Source organism: Choloepus didactylus, chromosome 2, assembly GCF_015220235.1.
Source record: "Choloepus didactylus isolate mChoDid1 chromosome 2, mChoDid1.pri, whole genome shotgun sequence".
Classification (NCBI taxonomy): Eukaryota; Metazoa; Chordata; class Mammalia; order Pilosa; family Megalonychidae; genus Choloepus; species Choloepus didactylus.
In genome coordinates, this window is record NC_051308.1 from 99,196,063 (window position 1) to 99,220,754 (window position 24,692).

Here is a 24,692-nt window from a genome sequence, read left to right on the forward strand (position 1 = left end):
TGAGATAATATTAGGGGGGAGCTGGGTGAGGGGTATACAGGAACCCTCTGTGCTATCTTTGCAAGTTTTCCATAAATCTACAATTATTCCAAAATTAAAAAGTGTATCAAAATATATTACAAAATATGCTGTAATTGATACTCATTTTACTCTCACAATATCCTTATAAGTAAGCACTGTAATTATTGCCATTTACAGATGAAGAAAGTGAGGCACAGAGAAGTAAATAACTTGCTCATGGTTACCGGTCACATTCAGGGTGACAGAATAGGCCTGATTGGTGGGTTGGGATTTAAATAGAATGCAATAATTAACATCTGCTGAGCCCCTACTTTGTGGCAGGCCTAACCCTAAGTGCTGTGTCAATAGAGAAAAGAGGCTCTCTCTGCCCTCAAGGTGAGTACAGGTAGGAAGCCCAAATTCACACAGTGGTAAGGGCAGGATCAGGGATTTTTGGAACCCAGTCCCTGACTTAGTAGCCTAGCTCTTAACCATTGCACCAAAAAAAGTGTGTGTGTATAGGGGTGGGGAGTGCTGATTAGAGGTATGTGCAATCCATAGTGCAAGTGCAGAGGTAAAATTGGTCTGCTTCAGGGTTTAGGGACAGCTACCTTCATGGGTGGGGGCTTTGACCTGAGTCTTCAATGATGGACAAAAATTGTTCTGGAGAGAGAGAAAGGGAAAATGTGGAATGGGTCTTTGAGTCTCTCTTTTGCTCTCTTTCCCTATCTGTGACCAGCCCTGAGAGCTAGAATGTACTGGGTGAACTTGGCTATTCTGTTGAGCACTTCATGAAAGACAGCAGTTCACAGTGTACAGAGCATAGGTTTTGGGACCAGGCAACCCGGTTCAGCAATGCTCTGCTTCTTATCAGTTATGTGATCTTGAACTTGCAACTTAGCCTCTCCGAATTTCAGGAAAATGAGGGTAATAATGACCACCTGACCTGGTTGTTGTGAGGGTTACCCCAGTGAGAAATGTGTAAGAACTGGGTGCAATGCTGGCTACTTGTGAGAACTCAGTAAGTCGTGTCCAGCCTCTGTGTACCTCTGTGTTCCTTTGTTTTGTCCAAAACTTACGTAATGAACGTTGGTTATGTTGCTAAATATTTCCTAGGAAGGGAGCTTCATATAAATGAAAGAATGTGGACTTTGGGAGGCTGTGCTACTTACCAGTTGAGTGACCTTGGCCAGTTATGTAAGCATCTGGCATGCAATTCTTCACTGTAAAATAATGTCAATTTTACAGGAATGTGGTAATAACTACAAGATGGTATGTGAAGATAGCCCATGGATCCATTCGACTGATGTCAGTGCTTGTCATTGTGTCTTGTAATTTTCTGTATGATTCATATTTGATTCACATTAATCTTGACTTCCCCCCAAAATCTTTGAGAAAAGATCTTTAATCTTTTATTTCCTGTATCCCTGTCTCTAGCACTTAGTTTAGGGGCATAGTAGGTGTTTGCTAAACATGAGTTAGCCTGCTGTTGGGGTGGATATCCTCGACATATAGCTGCATCCACCAGAGTTTCTACCCCATCCTGCTCAGCTCAAGGAAACCTCCTTGGGCTGTTGAAGAGAGAAGGGACCAGCCTGTAAAATGGCCACCATGGAGTTTTATTTATTTTACTAATAGGCTTCAATCTCTAAGACAGCACTGTGGGAATGGGAAGGGGAGGGCAAGAGAAAAAGCAGAGATGGGAGGAAGGCATGTCAGATAGTGGTCTGTAGCAACTAAATCAGCTGAGGGAAACCGTCCTGCACTGATTCACTCTGGCCATGAAAAATCCGCCTGCTGACATCCAGACTTTTCTCAGCCTCCTCCTCGGCCTCATCTTCAGCTGTCTTGCGGCGAGTGTTCTGGTAGAGCACGGCACACACACCCGTGAGCCAGGCAGCCACGGTGCCTGCAGCGAAGATGCAGAAGCCGATGAGCAGCAAGAAGATGTAGTCTTGGCGGTCCAGGTGTGTAATGCACATGTACCGGAGTGGATTCCCCACCCGTGAGATGGGCCACCCCGCCAGCTCTGTGGGCTCGGTGCACGTGGCATTTTGATCATCTATGAGGAAAAACACAGCAGGCATAGTGCTGAAACAGCTGTTGCTGCAATGGAACTCCCAGGTTCCTAAGGACAAAGGGGTCCTAAAGAGGCTGTCTAGACCCTCACTACTCGGAGTGTGGTCTGTGGGCCAGCAGCATTGGCCTCACCAAGACTTTGCTAGAAATGCAGAATATCAGACATCACTCCAGACCTCCTGTATCAGAAACTGTTTCTCAACAAGATCCCCAGGTGATTTGTTGGCACATTAAAATTTGAGAAGTACTGTGTCTAGACCGCTTCTTGCCCAGAGGCTTACCTGCATTCAAGTCATCTCATGAAAGTGGGCTTTCCTTCTTAAGATCCTCAAGGAGGGAGAAACCACAGTAGGGGCTGGGAGGTTGGAAACGTGAGCAAGATTGCCATGAAGTGTTGACACTCCACAGTCCTCCACCTATGTTCATCGTCCGTCTCTCCCCTCCCATTTCTTCACCCTCACCTTTCCCCTCCCCTTTATCTCTTTCCCTTCCTCTGTGCCTGAGCCCACCCAGGGACCACTAGTGCACCCAAGAGCATCACAACTCACTTGGCTTAACTCTTGGGAGGGGCAGAATTCCCTGGAAATGCCGATTTATGTTCTCTCCTCCCCCTCTTCCCCACTACTCCATATAGGGGAAATCATTGGGGGAGTTCAAGAGAAAGAGACAACCAGTAGGGGAAGCTGTTCCGCTTCTCAGTGGTTATGTTGGTAGTCACTCACTAATCACGTGGTCTTCAGTCCTTTTTTAGCAGCTAACTCAGGACCCTGGCTACTTCTCTGTGCACCTCCCTACACCTAGTACCACGGACTTTGGGATGCAACAGAAAGAAAAGTATTCTCTGGAGCCAGACAGACGGGTTCAAATGTGAACTCTTGTCACTTACTAATTTTGTAAACTTCTGTAGGATACCTACAGATACCTCCCTCTGACTTCCATTTTGTCATCTTACAAGTACAAATAATGATACCTCTTCTCAGGGTAGTCCAGAGGATTAATTGCCACAGGCAGGAAGCAGGTTATGATGACTAATGCACAGTGGTAGCACAAAATGCTCAGAGCTTTATCCTCAGCCCTGCATTTTTCTAGTTCTATATATTCGTACACCATGCTGATGCTAATGTACCAGTGTGGGGTGTCCAAGTGAATATATCCAGCAGGCAGCAGGTAAATGACCTTAAACTTAAGGTTGAGATCAGGGCTTGTGATAATCATGATCAAAATTGTAAGAGCAGCTAGAATTTACTGAACTCTTACTTCATGGTTATTTACAAATGTTATCTCCTTAATTTTCATGACTACCTTGATGCACATATTATTAGCTTTCTTTTACAGATAAGGAAACTGAAACTCAGAGAAGTTTCGTAACTAGAAGGTTTTAGATAACCTGCAATATCTAGGCAGGAGACAGAGCACAGAGGAAACTAGGACTGAGCTGTCTGAGCTTGCTTTGTAGAAGTGGGAGACACAAACAGAAACCAGTGTGGAGAGAAACTTCCCCTAAACTTTACGGCAGGAATTGCCAGATTATGTGACGCTGGCAGTATCCTTGGGGATCAAGGAAGTTAGGGAAATCAGGTTTGGACTAGAGCTAGAGGCAAGAGATTTAGATAAGGGAGTACAGAAGTGAGTTCTCTGGGAAGGAGGCAGTTGAGTTTGAGTGGCTAGAAAGAGTTGTCCAGACCTGAGTGATCTCTAAGTCATTTCCAAGCTGGGTGCTATTACCTGCAGTTTGCTTCTGCATCAGTGCACCTAAAGTGCAGTCATTTTGTTACTTTTGAGAAATGGCCTAATGCATGTGATGCTGTTGAGAACATGCGCCTGGAGGAGGGTGTAGACACAGGAGGGAAAGCCCCCACAGGGATTGTGTCACATCCACTGTTTGCAGTGATTACAGAGGAAGGCAGAGGAAGAAACCCTGTTCTAAACTGAACATGTGACAGTGGCTCTCAGGGTTGCCCTGTCCTGCCCAAGAGGTCTTGAGTAGAGGGAAAGGGGTTGGGACCCATGACCTTCATTTCAGATGCTGTGAAGGAGCAAGAATACAATTATGCCTCTGGACTTCTTTCCAGCCCACCTGGTCAAGGAGCTCTGGGGCTTTGCTCAGGAGGCCCAAGAGTAGGGCTGGTGAGGGTGGGGCGGGAGGTTGGAGAGGGGTGGAGGAAACAGCTTCTGGGAGCTCTAAAGTAATTCTGTCAAGAGAGGGCTGGGGTCACCTGCCCAAAATGCCAGAGACACAGGAATGTACAAAGATGGATATATTTGAGAGGAAAAACCTGGATTCCTGAGGGTTTGGTGTGTGTGCGTGTGTGTGTGTGTGTGTGTGTGTGCGCGCATGTGTGTGGGTATGTGCTCTTATTCTGTTTGAAAATAGTTTTTTACTTTCCAATTAGGGCTTGGATGGTAGAGGTGAGACTAAACATTAAACACACATTTTCCCATTTTGGAGCATTAGCCTTGAAAGGGGCAGTTAGGCAGTGGTTTTAATACACTGTTAGGCTACTGTTAAGTGAGGGAAGTGGGTGGCTCTGTTGGGAGGGAGGCCTGGGGTTTTCTACTGCTGCTTTCTCTCCCTTCACCATTCCCTGTCACTGTCATGGTGCTGGCTCTCAAGGCTTCCTAGCTGGTCCTCATCTCCACCATTTCCCAGCTCTGGTCCATTCCACACACTCCTGCCAGATTTCTTTTCCCCAAGCTCAGCTTTTGCCAGGCACTCTCTGACTCAAAACCCTCTCCGACACCCCATTGTCCTCAGAATAAAATCCAGACCATCTGGCCTGGCATTCAGAACCCCTTACCATCTGCTGCCTTCTACCTTTTCCACCTTACTTCTCAGTGCTCCCGGTAACCCACCCTTCACTCCAGTGAAATTGAATGGTGTATTAGTCCTTGATTACACCTTGCCCTTGCCCTCACATGTAGCTTTGTTTCACTGTTCTTTCTGCATCGAATGCATCTTCTCCCAATTTTTGCATGATTAAATCCTTTCCATCCTTCAAGGTCTAGCCTAGATGCATCTCCTCCCAGGAGACCTTCTCCAACCATCCTGTTCTCATAGGTCAGAGGACATGTGATTGTTCCCACTTCTGAACTCCTGTATAACATTTCCTTGTATCATTCTTAATGCAACTATCACATTCTGCCTTGCATGGTGGTTGTTTGCATATGTACCTTTTCTCCCCTACTGGACAGACTTTTAACTCTTGAAAGCATAATCCATGTCTGATCGTTACTGTTCTTGTTGTTAATCAGAGCTACTATTTATCAAATGAATTGCTTAATTTTTAAATATGTGGGTGTTTTCTAGTAATATTTTTTTTTGAATTTGAGTTTAACTCTAGTGTGTTCAGACATACTCTATGATAGCAATCATTTGAAATTTATTGAGAATTTTCCTTATGGCTGAGCATATGTTCAATTTTAGTAAATTTTCCATGTGCATTAAAAGAAAACATATTCTACCTTTTTTGAGTAGAGTTCTACGTAAGTCAGTTAGGTTGTTGTGTTGTAGAGATCTTCTGTGTCCTTACTAATTTTTTATCTATAAAAACCTATTGTCTATTAGTTACTATTAGTCTCTTAGTGTTCTTTAGTTACTAGGAGAAGTATGTTAAAGTAACCAGTTATGATTGTGTATTTGTCTACTTCTCCATAGAATTCTGTCAAATTTTGCTTTACATATTTTGAAGTTATATTATTAGAAGTATACAAAGTTATAACTGTTACATCTTCCTGGTAGATTTACCCTTTTAATAATGAGCAATATCTCTCATTATCTCTAGTAATGCTTCTAGCCTTCAAGTCTGCTTATTTGACATTAATATGGCAATGTCAAATATCCTTTAATTAGTGTTTGCATGGTGTGTCTTTTCTCATCCTTTTAGTTTCAACATTTCTGTGGTCCTATATTTAAGTTATATTTTATAAGCAGCATGTAGATTTTGTTTTTCATTCAAACCAACAAACTTTGTATTTTAATTACTCCATTAACATTTAATGTAATTACTGGTATATTTGGATTTTTATCTAGTGTTTTATTTTTTCTATTTGTCCCTTGACCCACTTGTTTTATGCCTCTCTTCCTCTCCTTTCTTGCCTTCTTTTAAATTATTTCATTTGTTCTTCTTTAGCTTGTTAGTAATACATTCTTTTCCTGTTCAATTATGATGACTTTAGAGATTACATACACATCTACTGATCATGGAGTGCCTAAATTAACCTCTACTCTTGACCACCCAACAAGGTAGTTTTAATTATGGCCAGGCAACAGAAGAAATAAACAGATGTATTAGTAAGGCTAAATAAGTCGAACTAGCTGATTAGAGGCAGAGCTGGGACAGGACCTCAGCAAGTTTCTCTGGCTCCAGAGTCTATTCACACACGTGTTTCTCCAAAAGAGCCATGCCCAGGGCCTTGCCCTCCTTCAGTGCTCTGTGACTATTTCGTGAATCAGTGAACGCGGGGAAGAAAAGCGCTAAAGGCAGGGGTACTTTCTTAATTAAAACTTGAAGCTTCTCAGAGAAATTTCAGAGAATTCAGTTTTTTGTTTTCATTGTTTTCCTAAAGTAACAAGCCTGGCACGTTCTTTTTTTTTTTTTTTTTAATTTATTTTTTTAATTCAATTTTATTGAGATATATTCACATACCGTGCTGTCATACAAAGTGCACATTCAGCCATTCACAGTACCACCACATAGTTGCTTTGCACTTTCTTTAAAGAGGAAGGGTGGTCATGAGTGGAAAAAAAAAAAAAAAAGCAAGGGAGAAGAGTGAACTAAATCAAAATGGGGCTACTGCAATTATTTTAAGCCAAGAAACTAGACTTGGTCTGTGAACTGGGTGAAAATTGTTGGAAAGGCTATTCGTCCTTTTCTTCTTTTCTATGGAAGTAATAGTTTTGAACAACTCTTTTCTGTGGGCTTTGTGGTTGGACTGCTATGTTCAAAACCTGCCTCCATCAGTGTGGTGGTTCCCTTAAGTATGTAGGGGCCATAAGGTCCTGCAGCCTCATTATGGGGTATGTACTTGGAAGATCTGAGAGAAGAGACATGAATGGACATTTGCACAGTGGTGTTTGTAGAGGCAGTATTCATGATTTGCAATGGGTGGAGGTGGCCTAAGGGTACACTGACTGAGGAACAGAATGGTAAACTGTGGTGTATGCATACAATGGAATATTGAGTAACTTCGAGGAGTGAAGATGTGAGACACACCACGAGGTGAATGGATCCTGTAGACAGGATTTTGAGTGAAGTACCCCAGAAACAAAGGCAAACACTATAATGCCTCACCAATATGGACTAACTACAATGTGTAAACTCAGAATTGAATCTTAGAACACAGCCTAACAGGGAAACGATTATTGTAATGGTCCCTAGATTGTAAGCTCTTACAGCAGTCACATCTATTCCTGAATTGTAATGGCTGTCTCCAAACTCTGAGATGCTGATCCCTTTGTGTTTAACCTGATTGGTCTCTGGAACATCGGATATCTGTGTGACACCTGAAACTCAGAGCTAGAGCTCAGCAGATATGAATGTCAGTATTAGCACATAGAGCAACTGTTAAAAAAAAAAAAAAAAAAAGCTGAAAAAGAGCCCAGACTTCAATTAGAGATATGAATGAAACAGATCTAGTTAAGACTAGGGCTATTCGGGCCAAACGGTAAAGGTTGAAACTGACTGTTTTAAAACTTCAACTTCCATGTGAGACCAAGGGAAGAGATGTTTATTTGGTGTAGGATCTATATTTTCTGAACAGTATAACTTCTACAGTTTGTTCAAACACCACAATTACATGGAACTTTGAATAGGAAGTGAGATATAGTAGTTTTGTATAGATCAGAATGAAATAGCGACACATCCCAAAGTAATTTGGGCAGAGAATAAAAATATATATGCAGGGCTCCCCTGAGGAGCTGGGGGAAAATGTGAAAGTCTTGGACTTCATCATCTGGATTGTTGCTGATGTTCTCACAAACATTGAGGACTGACAGCGTGGTATGCCAAGCCCTCTATCTTGGGGCTTGCCCTTATAAAGTTCGTTACTGCAAAGGAGAGGTTAAGCCTGCTTATAATGGTGCTAAGAGTCTCCCCTGAGTACCTCTTTGTTGCTCAGATGTGGCCCTCTGTCTCTTGCTAAGCCAACTCGGCAGGTGAACTCACTGCCTTCCCCGCTATGTGGGACCTGACTCCCAGGGGTGTAAATCTCCCTGGCAGTGCAGGATATGACTCCCGGGGATGAATCTGGACCGGGCATTGTGGGATTGAGAACATCTTTTTGACCAAAAGGGGGATGTGAAATGAAACAAAATAAAGTTTCAGTGGCTGAGAGATTTCAAATGGAGTTGAGAGGTCACTCTGGTGGACATTCTTATGCACTATATAGATAACCCTTTTTAGGTTTTAATGTATTGGAATAGCTAGAAGTAAATACCTGAGATAATCAAACTCCAACCCAGTAGCCTTGACTCTTGAAGACAATTGTATAACAATGTAGCTTACAAGGGGTGACAGTGTGATTGTGAAAGCCTTATGGATCACACTCCCTTTATCCAGTGTATGGATGGAGGAGTAGAAAAATGGGGACAAAACTAAAAAATAGGGTGGGATGGGGGGGAGGTGATTTGGTTGTTCTTTTTTACTTTTATTTTTTATTCTTATTCTGAGTCTTTCTGGTATAAGGAAAATATTCAAAAATAGATTGGGGTGATGAATGCATAACTATGTGATGATACTGTGAACAGTTGATTATACACCATGAATGATTGTATGGTATGTGAATATATCTCAATAAAACTGAATTTAATTTAAAAAAACCTGCCTCCATTATTTATTACGTGCTCTGGTGCAAACTTAATAACTTCTCTAAATCTGTTTTGACATCTGTAAAATGTAATCTTATGTTTTTTGGGGGTGGATGGGGGTTTGAATTAAATGGGGAGAAGACTCTCAGCACAGTGCCAGGTGCAGAGTATACATGCTGGTATATAGTAAGTGCTGGTGCCACTCTTGATCATGGTGATGACATGATGATTATCCATCCTACAGACCTCCAGGACCCAGCCCTGTTTATATATTCTTTCTTCTCTGGCTTTCTTCATCTTACTGCCTCTCATACAGGGCTTCCAGGTACTGTTTTCCATGCTGTGCACTGCATAATTCCAGGGGGCTCCATTCATGTTATATATAGGAGACTAGGCCCCATGTTGTCCCTTCCCCCAGCCTCACTCCAGTGGGCCCAGGGCATTTACCTTAGTTAAAGCACTTAGATACAATTACAAGTGTCATTAATGTTTAACTTCTTCCTACAAATAGTTCTATAGAAACATAACCACCTTCTTGTTTATTTCCTACACAGTACGTTGCTCACAGGCAGAAAACCTGTCTGCCTGAACCAGATGCATGAAGGAGCAAGAGAATCTGTGGCTCAGACCCACATCCATTAGTGCAGGAGCTCAGGAAGCCTCCCATTTAGAAAACAGGCTTGAATCCAACAGTTATAAGAGGAACTGTTTCTTTTTTGGCCTGCAGAATGGACCACAGTTCTTCTCAGGGGTCTATTGCAGGTTCCTAGAGGATGGTGCCCCGGAGCAGCCAAACCTTGTGTAGGCTGCTCTGAGTCCCCTGAGGCAGAACTTGCTCATAAACTGTCTTGGCCAAATGGAGGGGGTGAGCCTTCAGGTGGTGGGAGATGTAAAGTCAGAGGGTGGAATCAGAAGACTCCCTTCCTATTAAAATGCAACTACACCTCTGAGAGTGAGCAACTCACCCCCCACCACTTCCTGGTTTCTACTGGCTTAATCACTTTGTCATAAAACCTCCATTTCCATCCCAGTGGAAGTCCCATTATCCCATTTCCCCTTAGTCTTGCCTAGCTTGCCTAAATATCATTAGATGTGCAGTGCTTTGTCTTCTTTCTTATTTTCTCCAGCTAAATTATGTGTTTGTCAAGGAAATGAATTTACCACCTATTCATTTGTCTGCCTCTGCTTGCTAGATTGTAAACTCTGCAAGGACATGGATTTTTGTGTTTTGTTCCCTGTAGTATCCCCAACACCTAGAATGTTGCCTAACATGTATTAGAGCTCAGTGTGTATTTGTTGAATGAATTAAATGTTATTTATTATCAAAACCCTTTGTAGTCACTCTCATTGACATAATTCTTGTCTAGAGGAAAGGGAGCCTGGGAAGGTAGAAGATGATAGGTGGGTCAGCCAACCTCTTGCCTCCTTGGATTACTCTATACAAGGCAAATACCATCCCTGCCTAGTTCTAAGAGTTTGGGGAGGATTCTCTGAGCTTAGGGGTATGGTGTTGCTGAGGAGGTAGGAGCAGATAGTTTCTAGGACCAAATGGAGGGGCAAGCCTTAAACCAGGAATGGCACCCCCTCTGAGACTGTAAAAAAGAAATGAGGGTAAGCACAGACAGGGATGAATGAGAGGCAAGAAAATTCTACTAGGTGTGTCATCAAAAATTAGTGTTTTTTTTTTAACCCAATTGCTCTTTGAAGACTGTTTCAGAGCAGAGACCCTTTATGTTCATCTTCATATCTCTTGTGCCTGGCACACAATAAATGCTCAATAAATTTCTGTCAGTGCATTCATGAGAGAATGTGTGGATTATTGGTCTGATCTCATACAGCACTTCTTCAACTCTGGTGTCTTTGGCCTTGTCATTTAGGACAGGTTTCCTCGTTGGAATCTGAAGGGATCACAGTTACACTTGCCTGTTCTATGGGTGGTACAGATGAGACAACTCTCTAGAAGAGAACCTAGAATGGGCAGTGTAGCAGCCCAACAACACCAAAGCCAAATGGCCAGCAAGGCCCATTCTCAGATCCTCACGCATAGTCCAATGAGCATTTCTCGTCTTGGCACTGGCTTCAACCTTTGCCCATGTAGAGCTGCTTTGCCTCATAACCTAGATACCTTCCTATGATGCCATAAGCCAGGGTTCTGCAACCTGCAGAATAAAACCAGCCTGCTGCCTGTTTTTGTAAATAAAGTTTTATTGGAACACAGTCATGCCCATTCGTTTCTGTATTTTCTATGGCTGCTTTCATGCTTCAAACAGCAGAGTTCAGTGGTTGTGACAAAGACCATGTGGCTGCACAGCTTAGAATAGTGATCATCTGGCCTTTTACCAAAACAAGTGTGCTGACCCCTGGAGTAAACCATTTTAGGCTTCTTCAAACTTTAAGGATTTGGATGATTGGGGCTTGGGCAGTACAGTTCTTATCTGGTACAATTTTTTCCCTTGGATCAAGAGTCTGTATTTTTCTAAGGGTTAAATGTGGTTCATAGAACTCATGGAACATTATAAAAGAGATCTTGAAGTTCAGCAAGTTCAACCTGATTATGCCTGTGCTTTAAAGGTGTTTAGGTTATTGTACTGTTTATTTCTTTTTTGTATGAGTGGTTGTATATGGCTGTGATTTAGAGGCATTTAGATGTGTCTTTTCCTCATGTGCTCTTTGATACCCAGAATTCTGTCAGCAGGAGATAAAACCTTTCATTTCAACAATAGAATAAGATATAATGTGTAAGGACTTCTGAAAAAGAAGAAAATGAGTTAAACCATTTTATCAGGTAAACTTCTGCTAAACTCCTACTACCTTTCTTGTTTTGATGGGGTGAGGGGAGCTGCACAAAGGGGATGGGGATGGTACCAAGTTGTTCTTGAAAACTGAAGGCAAACTGCTTGCTTCTCAGTTTAGCCTTGGTTTGAACTTGCTTAATAACGACCCATCTGCTCAGGAAAATCCAAGTAGTAGACAGTTGTCCTCATGGATAACAAGCAATTTAGAGATGCTCAAGAGCAAAAGGGCACCACTGTTCACCAAGTCGCCCTGACAGAAACTTGGGTGTCCTCCTTGCTTCTCTCATGTCTCGTATTTAAATGATGAGCACATCCTGTTAGTTCTACCTTCAAAACATATCCCACTTCTTACCTCTTCTCATCCCTTGAACCATTACACTGGTCCAAGCCATAACTCCCCCTCTCCTGAACTGTGTTAGCCTCCTAACTTGTGTCCTTGCTTTGTCCCACACTCTCTTCTCTATGTGGCATCTGGAAAGACCGGTAAATCGTAGATCATGCCCCTTGCCTGCTCAAAGCTCTCTCATGACTTCCCATGACACCTAGAATCAAAAAGCTTCTCCATGGCTTATAGGGTCCTGTGTGATCTGACTTCTGGCTAATTTTCTGTCTCATTTGTTATCTTTCTTCCCCTTGCTCTTCTTCAGCCACACTCACCTTCTAATACATCAAACTCATCGTACCTCAGGGCCTTTACATTTGCTTTTCCCTTTGTCTGGAAAAGCCACCCCCTCCTTCCATCTTCATATTTCCATGGCTTTCCCCCTCACTTTATTCAGTTCCCTCCCCAGGGTCACCCTACATGAGGTGCCTGCCTCTGCTCTCAATCCCAGGCACACTCTTCCCTCCCCCTGCCTTATTTTCCTCTATAGCACTTATTGTTCCTTGAAATTACGTTATGTGTTTGCTTGGTGTCTTCCTCCCCCTCTAGAAGCTCCATGGGAGCATGTCCATTTCTACCCACATGCCCTGGACCCTGGTAGGTGCTCAATAACTATCAGTGGAACAAATGCATTGGGAGCCAGGATGAGCCGCTTTTCCCTCTGGGAATGTCAGATTTACACTAGCAAGGATAACAGTGCCTATACCACCCCTCAGCCAAATGTTGTGGTCAAAGCATCTTGGCAGTTAGAAGAAAATATATTGAAGACTACAAAGATTTGTCTAATATGACTAATTCAGTCTAAACTGATCGAATGTTTCAGATGTATTGGTTACCTTTTTATTTGGGTTGAGGGGAAAGCCAGATCTACCACTGTTCTGATTAAAAAAAAAATCACTGAGTTTCTGATAAGCCCCAAACATCATTCTAGGTGCTTTTTACATAATGTTATCATTGTTAGAGCTTAAATATCACTCCCCCAGCAGTGCTGGGGGGTCCTGAGTTGGGTTCTCTTTGGATGATGAACCCCAAAGGACAGCATCCCAGCACGTCTTAACACCTGTTTGCTTCTATAAACCCACAGTGCTCCTCCCATTCTTTGCACCCCATGCAGTACTCAGAATCACCACCAGGCAGCTGGGCTCTTCACTTTAAGAATTCCAACAATAGCAGCAGCAGCGACAGCTAACTTTAGCTGAGTGCTTACTCTTACCAGTTCTAAAATCTTTATGTGAGTTGTTTCACTTATTTTTCACAACAACCCAGTGAAGTAGGTACTATTTTAACTTCCTTTTACAGATAAAGAGCCTGAGTCCCATGGGGATTCTCTTGCCCGAAGTCCTACAGTTGATGATAATGATAGAGGCTGGATTGAAAACCAGGCAGATTCACCTCTATGTAGGATGCAGGTCATGACTCCCGGGGATAAAGCCTGGTCCCGGCATCGTGGGATTGAGAAAATCTTCTTGACCGAAAGGGGGATGCAAAATGAAACAAAATGTTTCAGTGGCTGAGAGATTTCAAATGGAGTATAGAGGTCACTCTGGAGTGCGTTCTTATGTGCTATTATAGATATCCCTTTTTACTTTTTAGTGAATTGGAATAGCTAGAAGGGAATACCTGAAACTGTGGAAATGCAACCCAGTTTGATTCTTGAAGACGACTGCATACTATGTAGCTTACATGGTGTGACCGTGTGATTGTGAAAACCTTGTGGCTCACACTTTCTTTGTCCAGTATATGGACAGATGAGTAGAAAAATGGGGACAAAAACTAAATGAAAAATAGGGTGAGATGGGGGTGGGGTGGGGTGGAATGCTTTGAGTGTTCTTTTTTAGTTTTATTTTTATTTATTTTTTTATTCTTTTTGGACTATGGAAAATGGTCAAAAATTGGGGTGAAGAATGTATAACCATTCGATGGTACTGTGAACAGTTGATTGTACACTGTGGATTGTACAATCAATTGATTGTATGGTATGTGAATGTATCTCATTATTTAAAAAAAAATAAGAAAAACCCAGGCAGAGCTCATCTTAGTTTTGCCTGCTCAACTAGGATATGGGTGTCTCATAATAAAAGGGATATTTTATAGTTGCCCAGCTGGATTGGTGTTAAGGAAGCACATAGGAAATACCACGTGAAACCATGTACTTTTATAGATACAAAGTCATTCTTTGTTTTTTATCTCACTGAAAGAAAAACAGAGCCTCTCAGGGTGGGCCCCTTGTTTCCACCTGTCTCCCCATTCTCACACTCATCCCTGTCTGTGCTTACCCTCCTTTCCTTCTGAGGAGGTGCCCTTCCCAGGTCAAGTCCATTTCGTCCTGGACACCATCTGCTCCTGCCTCCATGGGGACTCCACCCCATCATTTATTCACCCTCTCTCCTGTATCTTTGCCCTTGCTCTCTGCTTTGACTCCTTACCATCAGCAGATAAACAATGCTTGGGTCTCTTTTCTCCTAAATAAACATTCCCTCTTTACACTCTATCACCCTGTCTCCTTCAGTCCACAGCCAAGAGTCCTGAAAAGTAGTGTATGTTGTTTTCTGTACTCTTTCCCTTTGTTGCTCTTCAGTCCATAACCCACTGCTGTGTGACATCCACTCCCACCATGTTACCAGAACTGCCATCACCCATGTCATCAGAGCCCTTTTTGTAGCGAAATCTCATGGACACTTTTCAATCCTTATCTGACCTGCTCCCACTTTTTTGGAACTCTTTCCTCTCTTGGCTTCCATGAATCTACCTTTTCTAATTTTCTTTCTCCTCTCTGGCTGCTCTTGCCCAGTGCACATCATGAGCTGTTCTTCCTTACTTGACCCTTCAATATGCTGGCATTCTCCCAAACTTCAGTCCTTGGCCCTATTATTCTTTATTTCTAAACTCTTTCTCTGGCTGATCTCATCTTTTGTTTGGTTTCAGTGATCACCAGTGAGCTGATGATTCCCAAATATATATTTTATGCCCTGTCCTCTACTCTGAATTTGAAGTCAGAACATCCAAATGGCTTTGTTTGGTTTCAGTGATCACCAGTGAACCAATGATTCCCAAATATATATTTTATGCCCTGTCCTTGCTCTGAATTTCAAGTCAAAACATCCAAATGATATGACACCAAAAGTACAAGCAATGAAAGAAATAATAGGTAAATTTGATTTCATAAAATTAAAAACTTTTATGCATAAAAGGACACTGTCAAAATGTGAAAAGACAACCTACAGAATAAGAGAAAATAGTTGTAAATCATACATTGAATAAGGGCTTAATATTCAGATTATATAAAGAACTTTTATAATCCAACAACAAAAAGACAAACAGCCTAATTAAAAAATGGGCAAAGGACTTCCAAAGTTTGGCAATGTTTTCCCAAAGATATGCAAATGAATAACAAGCATATGAAAGGATGTTCAACACTATTAATTATTAGGGAAATACAAGTAAAAATCACAATAAGATACCACTTCACACCAATGAGGATGGCTATTATTAAAAAAAAAATTATTGGAGAGGATGCAGAAAAATTGGAATTCTAGTGCATTGTTGTTGGGAATGTAAAATGGTGCAACCACTGTAGAAAGTGATATGATGGTTCCTCAGAAAGTTAAATATGGAATTACCATATGACCTGGCAATTCCACTTCTAGATTATCCCAAAGAAAGTAAAAACAGGTTCTCAGATACTAGTACACCAATGTTTATAGCTGCATGGCTGAAAGGTGGAAACAATCCAAGTGTCCATCAACAAATGAATGGAGAAACAAAATGTGGTACATACACATAGTGGAATATTATTCTACCATAAGAAAGAATGAAGTTATGAGACATGCTGCATCATGGTAGAACCTTGAAAACATGTTCAGTGAAATAAACAAGGCACATAAAGACAAATATTGTATGATATCACTTATAAAAGATGACTAGGGAAAACATTGTATTCACAGATACAGAAAGCAAATTAGAGGTTACCAGGGGTGGGGGAAGAAGGAATGTTTGGGGGAGAAAAAAGGAACATCCTAATGCTTACGGGCTCACAGAAACCTCCACTCAAAAAGGGACTTAGCGTCTTCTCTAACTCCCTTACTGCCATTCCCCCAAGAGTATCTATCTCAGTGATAGTCCCACAGTTGTCCAAGCCAAAGCCATTGGAGTTATCCTTGATTTTTCCCTTTCCTTTATTTTCTACATCTCACTCATTCATTCATGCATGCATTCATTCATTCAATGTATATTTATTGAGCATTTTCTAGCAGAACTTCTGTGAGTCTCAAGATTCAGACAGGCTCTTTGCTCCTAATAGAGCTTCCAGCATATTAGGGGAGACAAACATTAAATTAGTACAAATTTATTAATTACTTAGAATTGTGCCAAAGTATGAAGGCAAGTACAGAGAACAATGAGAGTGCCTAGTCCAGTTCCAGTTTCCGTTGATTCTACCTTTAAATGGTTTCTTCTGACCTTCCCACACCTCTTTATCCTCACTGCTGGTGTAGGCTGCCATCCTCTCTCACCTGGGTATCTACAGGAGCCTTTCAGCACTACCTCCAGGCTTTCCTGCCCCCGAACCTTCTCCAATATGCAGCTGTGTAATCTTTCTAAAATGTTCTGCCCTAAAATCCTCCAGTGGCTTATCATTGCACTCAGGAGACACTGCCTGTTTCCAGAAAAACACTGAAGTCCCTTCATGGCTGGGCCCATTTTCTCTTTCTAGCTGCAGCCACTCTCTGCTGGATTACCTCCAGCTTGGGGAGCTCTTCACCTCTACAAATGAGGAAACCAAGGTTGGCTACTTCGCCAGAAGTTTGAGTGATGTCAGCTGACTTGAGTGGCCATGCATAGAGGTCCGGCATTTCTGAGATCCAAGGAACATTAGGTTAGCTGGTCCCAGGGATCCCAACTGGGTTGAGTTGGGGAGTGTGTCAGAATCACCCAGGAATCCTTTCTAAACTGCATATACTTGCCACCCCATCCCTTCTTGAATTTTCCTGTATGATTTAGGGTTCACTAACCCACTATTACCTACCAGCTCTGTCACTGCCCTCACGAGGCTGCCCCTCCAGCTCTCTGCTGGAAGGAGCTGCAAAGCTTGGGTGTTTGTGAGTTACACAGTAGGAGAGCCATATGGCACCATCTCGACAGCCTTGGCACCATCTGTTGCCCAGCCATTTCTCTTTCCTGGCCTCTGGTCTCTATTGCAATTTTCCTGATGAAGGTGATGGGTTAGCATTTATAGTGGAATAGAGTGAGGACCTGAATTCATTCTAGAAATCTAAGTTTTGGCACAGTTGTGGATGGCTGTGTACTTGGTGGGTTTAAATGGGGCCATTATCCTCTGATATCAGCTTTGAATACAGGATGAAATAGCCTTGGAATGAAACTAAGATGTTCTGTGCTTGAAATGCCTTCAAAATGACTTGGAACTGAAGCGGCACATGACCCAACCCATCTGCTCCCTGCAGGTGCCCCTCAGTGGCTTTATCCACCTGCCTCCCTGCACCCTTGCTGAGACCCCTTTCTAGTTTGTGAGCCCCACCATTGGGCTCCATCAGAACTGCCTAAGAACTGTAACTTACAAGCTGAAACAGAAGGACTCTCTGTCCTCAAACTGTTTCCACTCTTACTGCTATTAGTCTGTCACTCTCTGTTCCCTTTTTTATGATTCCTGGGGTGGTCCCTGTCAAATTGCAAATTCCTCTTGAGGGAGAGATATCAAACCATTATTGGCCACTGATATCTTTACCAATGAGATCAGCCACTGAAGGTCCAGAAGACAAACCATTGTCAATAGGGTTTCCTCAAAATGTGGTCTAAGGATCACCTACAACGGAAGCCCCTGAATCCAGGCTTGGGTGGAGAGTCTGGGAGTGTCACATAGCAGATGCTTAAGACAGGAGGTGGGGGAGTGCAGGAGTTAGAGGCTGCCTGCTTCTTAATTATACTTCCTAATTATTTGACCCTACCCCTCGTCACTAGGAACGTCTCTACCTCAGCACTTATCCTTCATGTACTTGTTTATCTGGAATCCTGTCCACTGACCACTGTCTCCTCTTACATCATGTAAGTGTATCTTCTATGATTCTGTTTAGACTCATAGACTGCAAGCCAGAAAGGGCCTCAGAGAGTATCTACTCCAGCTCCCTTATTTTGTAGATAAGAAGAGAGAGACCCAGAGAGCGGAAGAGACTGGCCCAACCTAACAAAGTAGCATTATTGTGACCAGAACAGGGTTCCCTGGCTTTCAACTGTTTTTTTTTTTTTTTTTTCTCTTGTCCATAGACTGGAATTATAACTTCTTTTTCTGTGATGAAATGACCCCAGAATTATAATACAATGTTGGGTACATAATGAGCATACAATAATTGTTTCTGATTTGAGTGGATTGTGATGTGCCCAATAGTAAGGAAATATGATTGGGAAAAAAACAATGAATTTGGATGTCAGGAGACCTCTGTGCTGGGCTTGGAGGGCTGAAGGGGCTGGATTCTTAAGTCCAGCTTAAACAATGTAGTTATTTTAGGTTATTTGTTTTTCTTACTGCTTTGTTTGGTTATGGTTTGTTAATTTTCTTGGGGTATGGGAGGAACATGTTGGAAGCAATGTAGTTATTTTAGGTTATTTGTTTTTCTTATTCCTTTGTTTTGGTTTTGTTTGAAATGTTTTTTATTGTTTGTTTTTAAATTTTTTGATAAAGTTAAAAAAAAGTTCCAGCTAAAGCATCCTATGTTAAAAGGCTGCACTGCCCAATATGGTAGCCACCAGCCTTGGGAGGCTATTTAAACTTAAATTAATTGGAATAAAATAAAATTAAAAATTCAGTTCCTCAATGGCAGTAAGCCAGATTTCAAATGCTTAGTATACACATGTGGCTAGTGGCTACCGTATTGGGCAGCACAGGTATAGACTATTTACATTATTGTAGAAAGTTCTTTTTTACAGTGCTGAGCTAGATTTGGGGGCTGGGAGGGTAAAAGGGAAGGGGATATAGGAGAACAGGTTCTTCATGTCCAGGAGCTTAGAGGTCAGTCAGTTTTTGAAAACATTTTAGAGGCATCCAACCTTGTCCTGCTAGGGGAGTAACAAATATCCTGGGAAGGGCTCAATTGCCGCTGTCTCCTTCAAATAGCATTAATGACTGGAAAATTATCATTCTGGCCAGGAGTTAGTCCTCCTACTTGCTGGCCTGGGCCAAAAAGGAAATGGAATCTGTGAGTCTGTTTTAACTTTGTGTTGATCAGGGCTCACTAGAGCACCCTGGCAACTGGCACATTACAGCACACCTCTGTTGCTGCAGTAATTTTTGTGTTTGCAAAGTGAATATGTAAACTCCTTGAGGACTGGATAAATTTTCATTACCTCTGGTGAGTACACCATTGAAGGGTTTCTTTGAAGACCTTTGATAACAGCACTGAATTGCTTATAAATTTGTGAAGTTTTGGTATCCCTGTGCAGTTTAGATTTATGATGAAGTAAGGTGAATGATGCTCTCTGCATCCTCTACAGAGCCTCTTTGGGTCTTAGCTAAAATGTGACACAGGGGAAGGCATATTATTGTCCTCATGTCTCCTCTTTTAAGATGTCTCTGTTTCCTTCCTGGACCTCCGGTTCTTTCAAGGTTCCTCACTGTTGCAGAATTAATCTTAGCAAATTGGTTACCACAAATCCAATCCTTCCTCTGCTGTGAGAGCTGATAAAAGCTTAGGGGTACCTGTATTTTTCTTCCCAGGACTTTAAGTATTTTTATCGAGTCCTATTCAAGATTGTAACACCTTTTGAGACCCAAAAGAGTGAATCTCTAATGGCTACCACTGTGGTAGGCAGTGGATGAGGGAGATGTTAGGTCACAGTGCTCTTCAAGAAATGACAAAATCATCCATTATAGGCAACTACTTTCTCCCAAGGTCCTGTCTGCCCCCAGATTGGACTGACCTTTTTACCCCCATTCCCTGGGCCTCTAGAAAGCTGTCTCCACATCCACACCTATCTCTGGAAGGGGGGCTTATCTTGTCCTTAGAGTCTTGTGTTCTGGATTTAAGTGACTCAAGAACAACCAGCTCGTGGCTGCTGGTCCAGCCCTTCCAGCCCTGTGTCTCTTGGCCCAGGTTGAGATCAAGCTTTGATTTTGGCTTCTGGCTTTATTCTCTTCAGGATTTGAAATCCTTTGTACATAACTTGTTCAATACCCAACATCTTCTAGGATTTCTCTTGCCCCATTTTCTCCAGAATCAGAGTCCTAGGCCCTGTTACCATCTTCTCACATCTCTCTAGATCCCTGACTTTACTCCTCAGTCATGCCTCCAAACTGGGTATACTGTCCTCTAATTCCACACATGCTGAGACTTCCTGAAGTCTACTGCTTGTCTGGGAGGTCACCTGATGATGTCTCTATTCTCCTCTCTTAATACGTAGTATCTTTCTTACATCTACCAACCAAACTACCATTCGTTTAATGCTAAATGCTAATAGCAGTTCAGACATTTTCTCATTTTATCGTTACAACAGCCATAGATAGGTGGGTTCTATTATCACCCCTGTTTTGAAGATGAGGAGATTGAAGTTCAGAGAGGTTAAGTAACATGTCTGGTGTCCTCCAGATAGTAAGTGGCAGGGCTAGGATTATTATCCAGGTCTACTTCACTCCAGAACCTGAGCTCTATCTACTACCTTCCCCACCCAATGCTTACCATCGGGCTGAAATTAACCATTAGAGATTCACCCTTTTGGTTCAAAAAGTGTCACAACCTTGAATAGGACCCTACAGAAATACAAGAAGTCTGGGAAGAATAATACAAGTACCTTTTATCAGATCTCAAAGCTCTACACTGTGCTACTGCCTGTGTGGTACTAGGCTGTCCTTCATCACCTCTAGCTGAGGCTGTCCCAAGCATCTGCTCTACTCCAGTAGGCACCTTCTGTCATCTTTTGTCCTGCCCCACCCTGTGGGGTTAGTTCTGCTGTGCCTGGCTGGATCAATGGACACGTACGGTGCAGACCACCCAGAGTTACCCGAGTTTCCATACATAGCTCCAGGCTTCTTGGTTAGTTACCTCCATGAACAATTGTCTGACACATAGTAGGCACTCAATAAATATTTAAATGGATGAATGCATGGGCTGAGTGGTAGCATGGAAGTTCCTTACTTCACTGCCTTGCTTTTAAAGAGATATATATTGGTACCCCACTGTAATCCTTAACTTAATACCACACCACAGGTAAAATTTTCCGATACTAAGATCCAGTGTTTCCCTGGGTCTGCAATGAACCTATCTTCCAGTTGAACTCCCCTTTATAAACAACTAGGTTACTTGGCCTATTTCATAGAAATTCTTCCTATATCCTGCAGTGGGAGCAGATGGGGAGAGATCTGTAGACTCCATTCTAGAGCATGCCAAAGACCACCATTTGGATTGCAAATGTGGTAAAGCTGAAGAATTCACCATGTGTCAATAGCCAAGATATTCCCACACAACAGAGACCATGAATTACAATAGGAAACTCACATGGAATAAATATCTACTCGTATGTTGAGGTCTGGCTAAAGGGAAAGATAAACATCTAATGAATTTTACTGTATTTGTGTGCGTTCAACTTTATGTGTATGTGTGTGTCTTCGTGTGCATTTACATGTGTACGTAAATATGTTTGTGAGTATGTGTACATGTATATGTGCTTTATAGGCATGGGTATATCTTTGTAAATGTATGTATTCAGTGTGCGTGTGTGTGTTTCCATCTATGTTTATGTGTGTTTGTGAATGTGTGTTTATATGGGAAGAGATAACTGAACTGAATAAGGCCCAAATGAGAGCAAACACTGAAGTTAGATTAATCTTTTTGGAGTTTGGACAGACTGGTGTGAAACCCGGGTTTGCAAGGGAAGTGCAGACATATCACAATGAATTTATGCTGGTTAGGGCTTATTATCCAATGAGAATGATCTTGGGTGGGCTCCAAGTGGTAGCCAGGTAGGAAATAAAGTTGAAGTTTTGATGCTGTGCTTGTAACATGACTTACATTTGTAACTAAACTGACTTATAGGATGATAGTTATCATGTGATTTGAGGATTTAAGAGATGGTATAGTCTCATAGAAAAAGAACTGAATTTGGAATAAGGAGGTTCAAATCATTTTCTTGCCATAACTAGATATGTAGTTATGGACAAGTCTTAGCATATTTTCCCATCCATAGGATAGGATTAAAATTACCAATCCTAGCCTTTTCCAAGGTCTAGGGCAAAAAATTTAATGGTTGGTGTGATGCTCAAAGCAAACAAAATGAGATACTCTGTGTGAAAACACTTAACTAGTTGCAAAACTCTTTATAAATACAAATTATTCTTGTGTCTGGTCTTGAGCTCACTCCCATTTTTAAGAGATAATAATAATGAACTGGAGCAATGAGATTGTGTTTCTGTATGTAGTAACCTGGGGAAGGGGATTCCTCTGTGCTACCTCACAGCAGAGGGAGATTAGCAGTTTAGCAGTCATGGGTGTGTGGGTCTCACTGATGAAAGCTTGGTCTACCCCAAAAGACAGACTCTGCATTCATGAGGAGCTTATGAGCTTGACAAGATAGACTCCTCCTCTTTGCCTTTGACAACATGCAGTGAAACAGTAGACATATTAGGAGACATGACCCATGGGAGGCCAGGAGGGTACATTTTAGTTTGCTGTCACCATTTCACTCTCTCTCCCCCTTGTTCCCCTTAAAGTCTGTCATTTTGGCCAGATACCTTTCTAGGATATTCTACATGGGCAGGACTTCATGGTGGAAGCTTCAGTTGGACATTTGTGAAGCTGGGTCCTTGAAAACATTTTCAAAGGCAAATGCCCAGGGAAGGGAGGGAGGGCATGGATTTTGAAAGGGTTTGATTTTCTATCCAAAGTCCAGTTTTGCTGAATTACATCAGTGGCCTAGCACTTCTGTAAGGAGCTATTTCTTATTTCTCTAAAGCTGTGACTTCACTGGGTAGAAGGTGCTGTTGATGGAGTGGGAAAATTGGAGGATGAGGATGGGATAAAGAGGGAATCGGGCAGGGTAGAGATGAGGTGGGGACAGTGGATAGAGTGACAGCAGCTAGCTTGGAAATGTACCAGGTAAGACTTGAGAATCTGCCTGTAAGTTTGGCATCTAGTTGGTCTACACAGTGGACATGTTACCCATTCTCCACTGACTCATGCCATTCTCTCCTTCCTTATAAGGTTAGCATCTTGAAAACACAGCAGCCATCAAAAGACTTTTCTTCTCCCTTCTCATTTCCTTTCCCTTTCATTGTGCAGGAAACCATATACTCCTTCCATCCCTATTGAACATTCCCTTCCATACACAATATTTCTGTTGGATTCTCTACTGCCCATGAATGACTAAAGTTATTTTTAGACCCCTGAAAAATTCAGTCACTGCATTAAGCAGATTAAGATAGTTTACCAGTGGAATACAGTGTACCTGTATTACTTTGTAACATTGCAGTTATAATGCTTTATCATTTATACACAGCAATTCTTTGTTAGGTAATATTATTGTCCCCACTATATAGATCAGGAAACTGAGGCTCAGAGAAGGGTAGCCAACTAGTAAATGGTGAATTTGGAACCAGGACTCAGCTCTTTGGACCCCTATACCAGCACCCTATCTACTAAGCCTTATTGCCTCCCCAGCCAACCTTAGGTTGGACCCTGCATAGAAGTAAGAATGCCTTCAATCAACTTAACCCAGCTTTTTCTCCCATCCCAGCCATCCTTTGAGTTCACCTTTCTGGAACTAATTCCTCCTACTCCATCACCTCTTCTTCCCCACACCCAATCAAGACCTCACCTGGGTGGTCCAGATGGGACACTATTAAGTAAATGGCGAAGTCCAGGAGAGAGCAGTTGCACTTCCAGGGATTTCCACTCAGATACAGGGTCCTTAGTGTCACTAGGTGATGGAAGGCACCATCGTCCAAGATCTGTAAGCCGGTATTTCTGAGGTCCAAATACCTCAGAGAGCTGGTGTTGGCAAAGGTAAACTTGTTAAGAGACGACAGCTGAGGATTGTTGGAGATGTTCAGCTGCACCAGGTTGCTGAGCACGGAGAAACTGTATGGGGAGATCAAGGTTAGGTTGTTGAAGCTGAGATCAAGGTAGATGAGCTTGAAGACCCCGATGAAGGTATAATCCATCACCTCGCGAATCAGGTTGTTCTGACAGTCCAAGTAAACAAGGTCACTGAGGAGACCTAGATTCATGGCTGGCAAGTAAGTTATTCTGTTATTGTTGAGGTACAGCCTCCGAGTGCTCAGGGGTATGTCAGAGGGATATGCAGTTAACTGCATGCCTGTGCAGATCACTTCTTCATCTTGACACTGACAGTTATTTGGACACTTTGACCCTGATACCAGCCCCATTCCAAAGGAAAAGAGTAACCACCCAGGCCCAGGGCCTGAAGCAAGGGACATAGTAAGACGCCGCGATTCCCCTCCTTCCACCTTCCTGCGGGCGCTCTCCCTCTGGTCAGAAGGCTGGCGAGGGGCAGGGCGGGGGAGGGGAGCTGGAAAGAACGGTAACACTCTAGCTTTGTGCAAAGCAATTTTCCATTACAGGAGAACCGAACAGAAGTTGAAACGCGAGGCCCAGTGCCCCGCCACCGGGCTTGG

The 24,692-nt window shown here is 42.5% G+C and overlaps 1 protein-coding gene and 1 long non-coding RNA gene across 3 annotated transcripts in view; one reads left to right on the forward strand and one right to left on the reverse strand.

Moving 5' to 3' along the window:
- The window catches only part of LOC119526412, a 188,340-nt gene that overhangs the window by 96,106 nt on the left and 67,542 nt on the right, over positions 1–24,692 (forward strand). The window lies entirely within an intron of this gene.
- LRRC52 (leucine rich repeat containing 52) lies at positions 1,737–24,494 on the reverse strand. The gene is made up of 2 exons (XM_037825458.1): positions 23,873–24,494; positions 1,737–2,062 (listed from the first exon to the last, which is right to left on the reverse strand). The coding sequence occupies exons 1-2, from the start codon at positions 24,492–24,494 to the stop codon at positions 1,737–1,739; spliced, it is 948 nt and encodes a 315-aa protein (XP_037681386.1).

What these genes read in the sequence shown, in the direction of transcription:
- LRRC52 (XM_037825458.1), bottom strand. Translation starts at nt 24,494, where the DNA reads ATGTCCCTTGCTTCAGGCCCTGGGCCTGGGTGGTTACTCTTTTCCTTT. An exon ending in GTCCCATCTGGACCACCCAG is followed by an intron (nt 2,063 to 23,872) that starts GTGAGGTCTTGA and finishes TTTTCCTCATAG; the next exon opens with ATGATCAAAATGCCACGTGC.